The sequence below is a fragment of the Haliotis asinina genome, chromosome 4 (genome assembly GCF_037392515.1).
Source record: "Haliotis asinina isolate JCU_RB_2024 chromosome 4, JCU_Hal_asi_v2, whole genome shotgun sequence".
Classification (NCBI taxonomy): Eukaryota; Metazoa; Mollusca; class Gastropoda; order Lepetellida; family Haliotidae; genus Haliotis; species Haliotis asinina.
This window is the reverse complement of record NC_090283.1, coordinates 58999847-59014959: the sequence shown is the minus strand read 5'-3', so window position 1 is coordinate 59014959 and position 15113 is coordinate 58999847. Positions and strand designations below refer to the sequence as shown.

The following is a 15113-nucleotide window of genomic DNA, read 5'->3' as shown; positions in this document are numbered from 1 at the left end:
TGCCGCCAACAGCCAACGCCACCAGTTTCTCTCGCTTGGGGGAATCCCCAGTTGGGGAACCCTCCACAGACAATTGTTCGAGCAATTCCTCACACTCCATCTTATAATATAACAAGTAAGATTTAGTTTTAACTATATAATACCCGATACAAACAAAACACAGAGAAATGAAGGTTAAGTTGCACACGACAAATACTTCAAATATCATAGCTATGCTTAGCTTTGCTTAGCTTTTGCTTAGCTTTGCTTAGCTTTTGCTTAGCTTTGCTTAGCATACTATATATGCTACTGGTTGGTCGGTCTTTAGAACGAGCTTAGCGTGTTTAGTTTCAGCGAGCTGTTTCTTCACCCGTTCCCGTTCTAATTTACTCATCACATCGTTCTCTCTCAAACACTCCTCAAACGAATCCCTGTCCTTGCAGTGAAATAAGGCCACCCATCGCGTCTGCTCCCTGAGGTCTTTCAACACCGAGTTGAACTTCTGCGTTAGCACCCAGACGCTGTGATTTGCATGCCGGCCGGAGAAGGCCAGGTACGATAGCATGTCTCTCTTTTTTGTTATCTCGCGATTAGCGCTGCAGTCGTCCAGTATGAACAGCGTCGGTTCCCCTTTAAATTTCTCGTGAAGAGCTTTCAACCAGTCCTGCAGGCGTGTTCCAGGGTCGATTTTGTGTACGTCCGGGTCCGTCATTACCCAAGGTCGCGCGTACGTTTTATTCATGCTCAGAGTAGGGCATATGATAACGATGTTATCGAACACATCCTTGTAGTAACCCTCCAACATATCCAAGACGAAAACGGTCTTCCCACAGCCAGTCTGCCCACATATGATAGCGCAGTGTGGGTCAGTGGGTAACCCCAGGGGGTCTCCCCCACTAGTAGATGGCTTGCACGAATCTCCCATTGTCTATATTAAGTTGCGCGTCCATAATAACGTACAGATATAATTTCAACTTACCAGCGGTTTGAGCCTTCTTAGTAATCTGGATGGTTATCCCTTCGCTGCCGTTATCTATACGGCGCCCGCTACCGTGCAGTTTATCATCATCCGTGGATCGCATGTCCAACCATAGGGCGTACTTGGTGGTCAGATATTCACCGATCTGCACGGAGCCGAGGTCCAGGTCCTTTGTTATGTAATCCCCCACTGGTAGCTTTTTTATCTCATCCCACTGCTGGTGTGGTCTCATACCATGACTGAACAGCTGGTTGGGCACGCCCTCGATGGTCACTTCCACCTTTTCAATCTCGGGGTTGAAAAACTTCTCGCTGTCCCTCCGGAATGGATCGTAATCCTCCACGGGGACGACCAGGATACCTTTCATCGATCGCGCCGGCACGTTCAGGTTGATATTCCACACAGTGTCGCTCTTATCTCGCACGACTGATCTATGCCTCAGTACGCGATCGTACAGTATAGCCATCTTCCCAGAGTACTGGCTTCGAACCTGCCTGGCCAGCTCCGGGCTAGTGACCATGTCGAACTCCAGAGAGATGTTGTCTATGGCATAACTGGCCTCATCACCGTTCGGCGTACGCACTACTTTGCTATAGTCGTTAAACGTGAGCTCGTATTCAAGCCTATCACCCAGCGCGGCCTGGTAAAACGGCGCGTGTCCCGTGAGCAACTCGAAGTCGAGCGGCACGCAGAATCGATTCCCGTATGCTAGAGCGATAGCCTTTTCACCGTCCGATAGCTTGTCTTGCTGGTCTGTCGTGAAGACGTATCCTATGCGCGCCCGGGTTGATTTGCTGATACCCTGGTACACATCATTGACTCGTTCTCTCTCGCTTTTCCAGAGATCCTTGTAGCAGTGAAACACGTCGCTGTCGTCGATGCTCAGCACCTCGTTACCGCTGATCTTGACGGTCGTTTTCTTGATGATAGCTCGACCCACGTTCCGCACTAGCTCGCGTTTGTCGTTGTCGGAGGTCAACGTGATATTGAACGCCAGTCGAACAGTGCCTGGTACAATGAGGTCATTCTCACCAAGGTTTGGAAATCTAACCAGCAGAGTTTGGTTCTGGTCTATCTTGCTGGGATTGTTGGTGATGGTCACCGACTGTCGCACGGCTCTGGCACCTAATGGCTCTCTCAATTTTCTGAAAGGATCTAATTTTCTACCGTACATTGTTATATAAATAAAATATTTTTTTAATATAAAACAATGGACGAAGACATACCTATGGATGAGATACCGGGCGCTAGTGCCCAGGCATCCGATGTGCAGGAGACCTCATTTACTAGTTCACCATTGAGCCAACAACTTTTAGAAACAACGGTAAATGATTATTACGAAGGATTAAAAAGTGATAAAAACTACGTTGAACCAAAGGGTCGAGACTACAATAATTTTTTTATTGATAAAAAGGGTGTTCTACGTCTTAAGTCTGCCCCAAAGGTTGACCTCTTTAACAAGATCAATAAAAAACCACTGGCCTTGTCAACTCTAGCCAGCCGCAATGGTGTTGAATTTATCTATGAACATCTAAACATGCCTGATTACGGTGGTGCAATACCTAAGGCCGTTAAAGAAGATCTGCAAGCTACCAGATCCCACCTCACCACTAGAGATGAAATGACACCACAGCGTGCTACAGAAGCCTCGGACAGCATAGAAAAACTGTTGAGCACCTACTGGGACAAACCGTTACCGGGGTTTGACTTTCCGGTAAGGGAACTGTACGGCTTAGACGAAGCCGTGAAACGCGTGCGTGGAGAACTCGTGAACAACATGGGGAAACTGAACGAAATCGACGAGCACATCGCTAGGGAAAAAACCAAACTCAACGAAACTGAAAACGATGATATGAAGCGTCGTATCAATGAACGAATACGTGATTTAGAAGACGAGAGACGTACACGATTGGAAGCCGCTTCCTCGAATCGTGAACAGCTTCGATCCCAGATCAGTCGTATTCGGGAAACAATCGATAGAATACTGAACGAGGATACAACTTTAGCCAACAGGATTCGGATATTGTTCCGGGAGCAAGGGATCACCATCGCCAGCATTCTGACTGCATTGGGTTTCATCATATCAACCCTGGTGGTGTCATTGGTGGGGGGTGCCCCCACACCCCCAAGTGCCGGCGGGGGAACTCCAAGTGGTGGTGGTGGTGTTAAAGACTGGATTAAAAAACTCGGGGAAGGCCTAGCTAAACTGGCTGGTAAAGCCGCCGAAGCCCTTCCCGGCATCCTGGGTAGCATCGTCTCGTGGTTGTTGAGCGCTCTGTCTAAAACTGCCATGTGGCTCAGTCAAAACCTGTGGGCAGCCATCGTCGCCGTGGCTGGTCTGGTGTACGTAGCGGCTAAGAAATCTTTAACCAAATAAGTCCCAAAGTTACCCCACCAACCACTAAGGCTGTTTTATTATCAATATGCTGCTGATAGGAGGCCTGCATATGAGGGGCCACCTCCTGTGGTGTTGGTTGAACTTTAGACTCCGGAGGTGGCGCCACTATACCCTTTTCACGTGGTGGGATGTGTGGGATATAGGGGGTGTTAATATCGGGGTTGATACCCAACTTTTGATCCTTCGTGGCTATGACTATTTCGTTGTTATAACCCACCACTTTTTTTATTCTCAGTTGCATATCACTCGGAGACATGTACAGCCCCACGCCGAACACGTAGTTGACTTTCGATCTGGCGTATTCTAACACGTTTTGGTAACGGTCGATAGCCCTCGGGAGATCAACTGGAGAATTGATAGCATCATCAACGTTGGAAACGAATTGTGTCTGAGCGTCGTAAGCAGTTCCCTTACCGAGGATGTTAGAACGCGTCATCGACTGCGCACCCAACAGCGCCCACATGTACGTTCGAATCGAGTCGTTCAAGCGTATTGTACCAGCACGAGTGAATCCTTTCGATGTTTTTGGGATCATTTTAGTCCAGGCTGTGGCTGCATCAGGACTAGTTTGCTTTATACAGCTGACATGGATCTTTTCATTCGTTGTGGGGCCTGTAAATGTATGCCGGTTTGGGTTGTATGAACCATCTTTAGAACCGGCATAATATTTTCCGGACCTGTAGAAGTACACGAGAACTATACCGAGACCATGGTTCACACCAGGAAGGCGAAAGTCTTTATTCGTTGGAATCTCAAACTCCCCACAAACACGTTCATAAGCGCGTCTATCATAGGGGTTATTCGTCATACTCCACGCTTTATCTTGGGGAAGAGGAGCACTTATTTCCTTCAATATTCGTCTCGTTTGATAATAAATATGAAACAAAACAACCGCCTTACTCAGTTCGTCTATACCGTAGTCTGGTGTCACACCCGACCCTGTCGTCGGACACCACACAGCAAAGTTGAGTTGGTTCTGCCAAAACTGCATTGGGTTTTGATTCCAGTTTACCACCGCCTGCGCGTTATTAACGGACACGACATACTTTTCAAAGATATCAATAAAGGTTGTTTTAAACCCAGTACCATCTGCATTCACCACGATTTTCAAGTGTGCTAAATCCATATTATAATTTATAATTCATATATTATAATATGTACATAACACTTCCAGGAATAACGAGCGGTGAGGCCGTTCAGCTGACGCACGCGATCGATAACACGTCAGGTCAACTTGAAGTCGCACTCTGCGATATCACCTACCTACCGCAATGGACTAACATTAATATCAGCAACAATAAGCTGTTCGTCAGTGGAACTCGCAGCCAGATAACTGACGGCTACTACAGCGTGTGCTCTCTAAACGACGAGGTCTTCAAACCCCTGGGAGCCGAACTCAAGATGAACGACTCAAACGGTACAGTGGTGTTAATCAACAATGGAATAAACCCTTTGAGGCTCGGCCGACCATTAGCGAGGATACTCGGTATGTCTCCTGACGAGATAAAACCAACAACAACCGTCACAGGCACGAAGTTACCCGACCTAGTACCGTACCGAGAGCTATACATTCATCTCAGTCAGGTGAGCACAACGTATAACATTCAAGGAGGTCACCCTTCCACTATATTGAGAGCAGTGCCGGTGAAAACTGAGAAATTCAATGACGGTAGAACCGAGTCATTTTCACCACGGCAGTATAAGAGATTAACCCAAGGCAACATACCTGAGCTGACAATATCGGTGTTAGATATAAATCATAATCCTGTAAATATAGGATACCTCAGCTTAACGCTTCACGTAACATGACCAGCGCACAAGGGCCCGGAGTGAAAAAATGCGTCAATATCGGGATCTCCGACCTCGGAGACACACGCGGTTTCGACGCTCCCGGAGTAGATGGTAAATCGTATGCCTTGCAACTGAAAAACAACATTTACAAACGCGTTGAAGTCTCCTCCGGTGGAGCCCTAAGTGATATGATAGATACCACAGGAGCAACAGCCAACACTAAGTACGCCCTCGTCAACACCGGTGATGACAACTGGAGAATATACCCATCATTCGGAGGTAAACTGTTCGACTTAGACGATGTTGAGAGCACTACCGTCGTCAAAAACAAACCATATATGCTCGTCTTCACCGAAGATGACAAGTGGGTGTTGTTACCCGATAACAAATGGTTTCTCAATATTAGACTCGTCTCCCCTTACGTGTTCACGGATAACAAAGACAACCACCTAAACAAAGTCGTGAACAATGGAACCCTGCTCGTGGCTTACGTCCCAACTCAGAGACGTAGTATAGTCGTCAGCCCAGTCAACACTATAGCAGCCCACATGCTATCGAGTAAACCGGCCATGCAAAACGTGAAATTGCAGTTGGTGTCTGAATTCGAAGGCGTGGTCAAGATACTAGAGAGTCTACCGGCAAACTCAACACTGTTCATCAAAGTCTACCTAGGGGAACCATCGGTGAATGATGTCGAGATCGTGAAGGGGATCAAACTCGGGTGGGTGAAACGACACCAGTATCAAGTTTGCAACGTTTACGTGCGGGTGGGTGTCGACTCCAAGACCAGTCTGCAGGGGGTCAACGTGATCGTAGAAAACAAGATATCACTAATCAATATCTTCCTGCCTGACAACATACACTTCATGGGTATTAAGTTAACCCCTGAATTATTATCAGAAAACCAGTTGGAAATTATATCATAATAGTATAATAATGACTAGTCATCATCCCAACACTACACTTAACGACCTGGGAGATACAGAGGGATTCGATCAGCCTGGTGAGGAAGGTGAATTATACATCCTGCACTTCAAAGACAACGTGTACAAACGGGTGCTGTTATCAGATTTTAAAGAACCCAAATGGCTGGTCAACTTAACACCAGCCTCACCTTATATCACAATAGGTGAAAATGGGGTGATCTCTAAGATTAAGAACAACGGTAGTTGGGTCGGGGATTTCATTCCGGAGAGGTCATTAATCATGATGGCTGCTGGTCCCGGGAAAAATAGGTTAAGGACTATAGTAACAAATAAATTACCATTTCGCAATAATATATATAACATACATCTTGATATATCCCCCCCTTTCACACTCATCATAGAAGTCTTCTTTTTCTATTTAGGTAATGAAAACACCTCAAAAGAACAACAAATTTTACCCGGGGTGTCAATACACTGGTTTGATGAACACACAGGTAAATATTGTCGTATTGTTATACAACAGGATACCCACGGGGCCCCTATAAACCGCTTAATAAGCCTCAGTGGGGTTTTTATTACAACAGGAAAGTCTATTAACCTCTCACCTATTACCCTGATTGATGGTCTAGATCTTGTAGGCTTCAAATACATTGAAAGATTTTTAACTGAACCCCAATTAAAATATCTTTCAAAATATATATTATAGGATGGGTCTATACCCAGTCGTAGAGGAAGTAGCGAAGACGCTGGAAACCGTAGATGGGTTCCGCTTGAGGCAGTTATGTGATGTAAAACGTCAACTAGAACAAGACCGTGACACGCGGAAAGCACTATGTAAAAAATATAATAGAGCTTTCAATATCGTGGATGGGGCTGACACTACCCTTATGGCAACCAGTATGGGACTAGGGGCGGCAGGCGTTGGATTGTTAACCACCATCGTGGCTGCACCTATAGTGCTAGGTATTGAAATAACGGCTGGGGTGACAGGGTTGGTAGGGTTGGCTCTTAAGTTAGTATCACGCAGACTTAATCGTAAGGCATTGAAACACGACGAGATCAGGGTTCTGGCCGAAGCAAAGCTGAACACAGTGTGTGAGCGAATTTCCACGGCACTCTCTGACAGTAAGATCTCAGAAGAGGAGTTTAGTTCAATCCTCTCTGAACTCAAAAAATATAACGGAATGAAACAAGATATTCGATCCAAGTCTCGTAAGTCTGCTATCAGCGAGGACGAGAAAAAAAAGTACATAGCACAGGGAATACAAAAAGCCCAGCAAGCCTTTATTATGAACACCAAAGAGATCGTAGGCGGTTCACGTTAAACTGTTTCATCGATATAAACATAACATAGCCGTAAGCGAGCCACCGATCCTATATGGTCAGTCAAAACTTACAACAAATTATTGATCGTACCGTACGGCACAGTGTTACCGCCTGCCAAGTCACGGTAAACGTGATGGCGTGGCTTTGTAGTAGGGGCAATAATATCAAGAGCTAAGGGTCCCACCAAAGCCTCATTTAGTAAATGAGGCTTTTTAGAGGGGGTTTTGAAAAGTGTTTTCGGACTGTCATTCCCTATACTACTGGATCTGACGGAAACTTGTGCAAACTCTTGTCAGTTTCAAGTCCTGCTTTGTACTTGGATGAGATTCCAGCCACGCAGTAGTTTACCATCTCTACTGACATGATTTTTATTGGAACGAGCGCAAATTCAGAGAACATGTATTTTCTAAACCCAACATCCCTATATACATTCTTCATGGATAACGACTTCTTTTCGTGTATATGATTTTGTTTGACAACAGTATATGAATCCATACTGAAACGATGCATCAAGTACACAGAAAGAAGTTGCTATCCATAAAGAATCTTACTTCCTTGTGACTGGCTTTACTTCTAAAATGCCCATCAACCAGATCATCTTTCTGTACACACAATGAACCCTCAGCATATCAGCAAATAAAACAGCCAATCGGAAGCCGTCGTTACACTTGAGTGCATATCCACCCGCTATGACTGGGTTCGGTCTCCCGAGGGCTTCGTTTCGGGGGAAGTAAGCCCAAGTACAAAATATTGCACTTTTGAATCGCGATTGTATAATTATAATTGTGTTTATTTGTTTTTTTAAAAGCAGCAATGTATATTATATGTCATGAATAAGTGATAAATGTGTTTTAATTATGTTTGATTTTTTGGTTGCATGTGACCTTTAAGTTTCCATACTTTCAGAAGAAACATTTACCCATCCGTGCAAGAGATAGTTAATATATAATTGTCCATGGTAAATTAATTTAATGATAAAAACAATAACAAATATTTATCAATTTAGACTTTTGAACCTACAGGTTCACTTGCTAAGAACTTCTGCAGTATGCCTCACCTTTGGTTTGTTTGTTTGTTACATTTATGGTGTTCCCCACCGCTGAGATATTGGTAAAAGCATTACACTCACTCACTCTTTCATTCTGCAGTAACATTTTGTCTTTGAAACTGATAAGACGCTACCCACATAACAACATGCACACACAGCAGTTTGAAATCTTGGAAACTTTCAATATATTTCAGATTATATTTTAATCACAAAAAGGACTGAAAAATGAAAAATCAACAAAAAAATTTAAAAAGCAGCTGCATTTGTACAGGGATGAAATGTATAATTTGTATGATGAAATGCAGGGTGGAAGAGTAGCTTAGTGGTTAAATTGTTCGCTCACAAAGTCTCACAACCCAGGTTCGATTCCCCACATAGGTACGATGTCTGAAGCCCATTTCTGATGTCCCCTGCCGTGATACTGCTAAAACTCACTCACTCACTCACTCACTCACTCACTCACTCACTCACTCACTCACTCACTGTATTGAAATGTAAACAATTTTACCTGTAAGCTGTACCGACCTGTAATTTACCACTATGGCTAGCGCCTAAGTTTCTATGAGATGATGATATTTCAGCCCTCGTGAGGTCGAACAACAGCCTGAGCCAACCCCAAACACAACCAGGGGCAGGAGACGAGGGTTCTTCTCCACTGCCAATTCCAAGATTGATGAAAATCCAACCCCCAAAGCAGCTCTTCCGCCCCTTAAGTGTAAACAGACAATGGGTAACACCTGTATATTGTATTTCCTCTAATAAGCGCTCTGGTGCTATTCTTTGAACATGGTTCCTGCTGGGGTCTTAGAGTTAGAGACACCTGGTGTTGTATAATTCCATCAGGGTGTTGCAGACGCTACCACAACTGACATACAACGCAATTATATTTTTGTAGTTCAGTATGCTTTTCACTGAGAAGAGTACCTTCATCAAAAATTTTGGCTAAAAATATATATATGTACAGATGGATATATTTCTACACACATTGTGTTGGGAATTGGTTGATATCTCACAACAGATGGTTGGTTCAATTCCAGGCAATCGTAAAAAAATTTGGTTAGACTAATTTTTTAGATTTTCCTCTGCCAGTTGTTATTGCAGATAAGTATGAAAAAACGTGTGGTTCTCTGTTGTTTTCTTTAGAAACTCTGCAAATTGTATTTCTAATCTAAAAATGATGTAACCTGCTACTTTAAAGTGATGCTTAATACATCATGAACATAAATTTCCCACCTTCTCCCAAAAATATCAGGTATTACTTTTTAATGAATAAAGGGAGTTTTCTTAGAATTACAAATGCTTTCAATGTCCTAGTTATCTTCCATTGTAAAGTATTTCACACTCTACTACAGAGGTTCCCAAATTGTGTGTGTTCATTTATGAGTAAATGTGATCGTTTGATCACTGCCACCAATCTTCGATTATTTCAATTATTGAGAACGCCACTAGCACGCTCCCTTTTCTCACACCATCCGTAGTCATAAAGCTGGAATATTGCTCACATGGACTACTTTCACATTTTCACAACTGATATACAGAAAATAAAGAAACAATTTTCATATTTGCAGATCTTTACATCTCCTGTGAATTTTATTTCTAAGCAGTGCTCTCAAAAATTCACATATCAATTGTTTCAGGGCCCTTATTCTCAAAATGTTCATAGCCAGACTATTCTTAGCTTTGATCGTGGCCATTGTGTTAAGAATGGGCTTAACAAGTTCAAGGCTACACACGTTTTGAGAATAGCTAACCTATCCGATATCTGTTTTGTTTGTTTATTAATCTTGCTAGTGAATCTTTTACTTTGCAGACAATCCAACTCTGCTTGATCCGACCGGCATGTTTGTGGACTGGGCTGCATGCAAGAAACACTTCCCTCACATGACCAGAGAATTTGTGAGTACATCACCTTTACAACAAGAGATGGGTCATTTAAGGGGACCAGAGATCAGGTCTCTAGGCTAGTCATTTGAGTGGACCAGAGATCAGATCTCTAGGCTAGTCATTTGAGTGGACCAGAGATCAGATCCCTAGGTTAGTCATTTGAGTCGACCAGAGATCTCTGGACCTGTCATTTGAGTCCAGAGACCTTAAACTGGTCATCTGAGGGGACCAAAGATCTCTAGGTTGGTCATTTGAGTGGACCAAACGTCTCTAGACTGATCACTTGAGTGGACCAGAGATCTCAAGACTGGCCAGATCAATGGACCAAGGATCTCTGGACTGATCATTTGAGTAGACCAGACATCTTTTGACTTGTCTTCAATGAGTGTAGTAACTTAATGACAGCTCAGAAATTGGATGTCTATTGACTAAGGCCTAGATTTTCAAAGCTCTATTAGTGCTAAGTTAGTCAGAAGTTATGTATGGCACTTATGACTATCTTAGTGCTCAGTAAGATTAGAAAATCTAGGCTCTGATCACTGAACTGACAATATTTTCCACATCATGATCTGAAGTGTGTTGTCAGATACTTGTCATTGTATGACAATGCTTTTCATACGACATGTTATATTTCTGATCCCATATGTCAGTAAGGTACAAATTTTGATATTTTTGGGGTTGAGTCTCATCTGCGATTCAAACCCACACTCATGTGGTCAGCCCTCTAACCCACTCAGCCACCACAAATATAGAAGTCTGATTACTGGCAGTCTTGCTCTAACACTTGTAAATTAATTAGGCAATTAATTATTCTAGGAGAGAGGTGATTCAAATTCCTGAGTGGATTCAGGTAAAAATTGTGCTTGAATATGCATATAACTAGAAAACTGTAATCCCATATATAACATGTATTACATTGTCCACTGAGACAATATGTATTTATATGTTGCGTATGCAATACTCATCATGTTGTTCGCTTTTCATGTCAAAGGCCTTGGTTCGATTCCCAAGATGGGGGCATTGTGTGAAGTCCATTTCTGGTGTCCTCCACCGTGATATTGCTGGACGTAAAATCGATCTCACTCACTCACTGACTGTTTCATCTGACTAATGTGAACTATGTCATGTGGTTGGCCACGTGGTTGAAGAATCAGCATGTTCTTGCCAAATACCAGGGTTTGATTCCCAATACTGGCACAATGTGTGAAGCTCATTCTTGGTTGCAGTACTGCTAAAAGCAGCATATTTTACTAACTCGTTCACATGTAAAGGACATTTGACGGTACTGTTTTGTTCCAGCTTGATGAGCAATGGGAGCGGTTCAAAGAGTATGACAATAATGGTGACAGATCACTCGACTTTTCCGAGGTAAGATGAGCAGAACAAAAACTAATATAAAATAACAAACTCAAAAGAACCAGTGATTTTAGTTTTGTACTTCCATAGTTGGTTATGCCCATTTCAATGTCTAGTGTACCCGTGAAGGTCCCGGGGTAAAATATGCCTTCAGCAACCCATGCTTGCCATAAAAGATGACTATGCTTGTCATAAGAGGGCAACTAACGGGATTGGGTGGTCAGGCTCGCTGACTTGGTTGACACGTGTCATTGGTTCCCAATTGCACAGATCCATGTTCATGTTGTTGATCACTGGATTGTCTGGTTCAGGTTCGATTATTTACAGACCACCGCCATATGGCTGGAATATGCTGGAGTGCGGTTTAAAACTAAACTCACTCACTCACTCATGTCTAGTGGTTAAAGCATCTGTTTTTGGTTCACTGAAAGCCCTTGGATGCAGTGGTCAAAGACCCGGGTTCAATTTCCCACATGGATACAGTTTGTGAGGCCCATTTCTTGTGCCTCTGTTACTGTAATGCTGCTTAAAGCAGTGTAAAACCATGCTCACTCTCACCCTCTTGTACCCATTTCAAAATGGATGGGTGTAGAATTGATCTTCAGTAATCAGTCCTTTTCTCCTACCTACGTAAATCTGGATTCTCCTAACCCATACTAAATCTTCACACAGATATTGTTTCTATCATGTTAATTCCAACCTTATTCTGAGTGTACTAAGTGCTTTATCAAATGGAGAGGATTGTACATGGAGAATAAATGACAAGAAACAGAGTCAACAATACTCACCTACCTGGAGGAAGACAATATGTGTGTTTTTTTCAGGTTGTTGGAGCCCTGAAGGCCCTTGGGATGCAGTTTACTGCTAGTCAAGCTCAGGTGAGATGTATGTTAGGGCTGCAGCATAGACGTTCAGAAATAATTTTACAAGCCACTTACCACAGATCAAGTGCCTTTAAGAAAGTAACATGTCCTGACTAATTTTACATTTGCCCTGATTTTTATGACATAATCATGATGATGTAATTATGAAAGAATAAATCAACATGGCATTTGATGTTAATGTTTAGTGAACTATTTATAGAGACGTGATAAACAGCAAAGAAAGATAACTCTACTTTATTATCATTGTGAAAATTAATAGCTACATTTTGAGGAGATATGAAATGAAATCCAAGTTTCTTTGCAGTTTAAAACCATAAGCCCAAATTATCTAGTAGCCCATGGACAAGTTTGAAACCATTGTTTGATTGCTAGAAATTTAAACTGACTTGTCAAAGGTGTCAGGCGTTGGGATTTCTGAACCCCTGCAATGATTCATCCAGACCTTGATTCGATTAAATTTTCAATATTGGACCCTCGATTTGATCATTTTCAGTTTGATTCTCACACAAGTAAACAAAACCCAGAGGTGGATACAGCTGTTTTACAAAGAAGGTGTGCAGGCTGTTGATAAAAGATGGGTGCACAATTCAATTTCCCAAGAGTTTCGATGATCATTTAACAAAATTTCATGACAAACAACCCCTGCACCACATATTTCCTGAAAAGGTGCGGATAGCTTTACATAAGTAATATTGCAGAGTTCAGTTATCAGTAATATTTGTATAAATTACACATTGTGATGAGTAGGATAAATTACTAAAAATCTCATGGAGATGCTTGATTGAAAATTTGTTGCGTTGCAACAGGAAGGTATGCAGACATATCTCTTGTCTAAGCTATAATTCATTGATATCAATGTTAGACAAGGATAAGATTATTTGTGTCAAGCAACTTGCACCAATATTTATCATATTAAATTGTCTCTGATATGTGATAGGAAAGTGACCATTTCTACATAAACCATAGAATTACATGCACACGATCTAATGGCTTCTCAGAAAGCCTCTCCACCAATCAGAAAGCCTCTCCTCAAAGGAGAAAGCCTGTCCACCAATCAGAAAGCCTCTCCACCAATCAGAAAGCCTCTCCACCATACTGCCATTATATATATTTTACATTTGTACTGTGCCAATATGCAACTACTCAAAGGCGCTTTGTTTTTTGTTCGATCATTGGATGTCCATCCCAATGGCACATTGTATTTTCAATTTCAACACCCTGGTGATCATACTGCCTACTAGGCGCACCGAGTTAACATGGCTTTCATATCCTTACAAGGTACCCATTCACTGCTGGGTGGACTGGGACACTGTATCCGCAACTAGGTGTTTGCTTGTATTCATGTGCCACTGTCTGGTCATGTACCACCGATGGCTGTGGTAGGTACTGCAATGATCACGATAAACAGTTTGAGTCTAAATACATTTATTTACTCGTTATCATGGTTACATGACTGTTTCAGGAGGCGATGAGGGAAGTTGATGTCAACAAGTCCGAGACTCTTGACTTCTATGAGTATCTACTGGTGGCCGACAAGATTGCCAGACAATCAGGTATGTAGGCTGAAGTTGCAGGTTGGCTTCTCCTCACAAACTCAGTTAACTGTATATTAATGGTCGATCAGGATCAGTCTCAATTGGATTAAATCTTATACTCAGATGGCCTCTGAATGATAAATTTACAAACCGTCCCCAAACCCTGAGTGAGCTTTGATTGCCTATTCTAAATGAAGACCTGAAAGGGTGTATACCCTGAGTAAACCTTTGACAGGCAAACCTGAATAAAGACCTGAAACATCCTTTGTATGTCCTGAGTAAACCTTGGACTGCCAAGTCTGAGTAAAGATTGAAATATCCTTTGTATTTATGAGTAAACCTTTCACTGCCAAGTTTGAGTAATGACCTGAAATATCCTTTGTATGTCACAACTAAACATTGGACTGCCAAGTTTGAGTAATGACCTGAAATATCCTTTGTATTTATGAGTAAACCTTTCACTGCCAAGTTTGAGTAATGACCTGAAATATCCTAGGTATGTCATTTAGTGAACCTTTTATTATTTCCATAAAGAACAGTTTGTTTTAGTTCATTTTTGAACCATGAAAATCTGTGTTTGAATTGCTCTTCTGTAACCCATGCTTGTTGTAAGAGGTGACTAATGGGAATGGGTGGTCAGGCTCACTGACTTGGTTAACACATATCATCGTATCCTTGTTGTGTAGAACAATACTCATGCTGTTGATCACATGATTGTCATCTCCATGCTGCTTAGTGTGGCAATCAATCAATCAAAGAATTCTCACAAGAGAAATTATATATATTGTTCCCACCTTTACTCCTGAAAGAGTAGTTATTCAGTTCATTTCAGTGTAAATAAAAGTCCAAAATCAGAATTTGGGAATTATGCTTTTCAATATCGGTTTCTGTAAGTGAGTTGATTTGAATCCATTGTTTTCACTGTAACAGCAAAATGTTGAATAACAAGTAGTGTTGCTATGATGTTCCTGTGCACATTTGGATATCAGCTTCCTGTTGCATCTGTG

The 15113-nt window shown here is 42.3% G+C and overlaps 1 protein-coding gene across 1 annotated transcript in view; it reads left to right on the top strand.

Annotated features, from left to right (window-relative positions):
• LOC137282684 (uncharacterized) overlaps nt 1–15113 on the top strand; it is a 30860-nt gene that overhangs the window by 15135 nt on the left and 612 nt on the right. The window contains exons 4-8 of the mRNA XM_067814471.1: nt 9029–9177; nt 10258–10343; nt 11631–11699; nt 12512–12565; nt 14034–14124. Of these exons, the coding sequence (XP_067670572.1) occupies nt 9029–9177; nt 10258–10343; nt 11631–11699; nt 12512–12565; nt 14034–14124 (449 nt within the window). The remainder of the gene's footprint in view (nt 1–9028; nt 9178–10257; nt 10344–11630; nt 11700–12511; nt 12566–14033; nt 14125–15113) is intronic.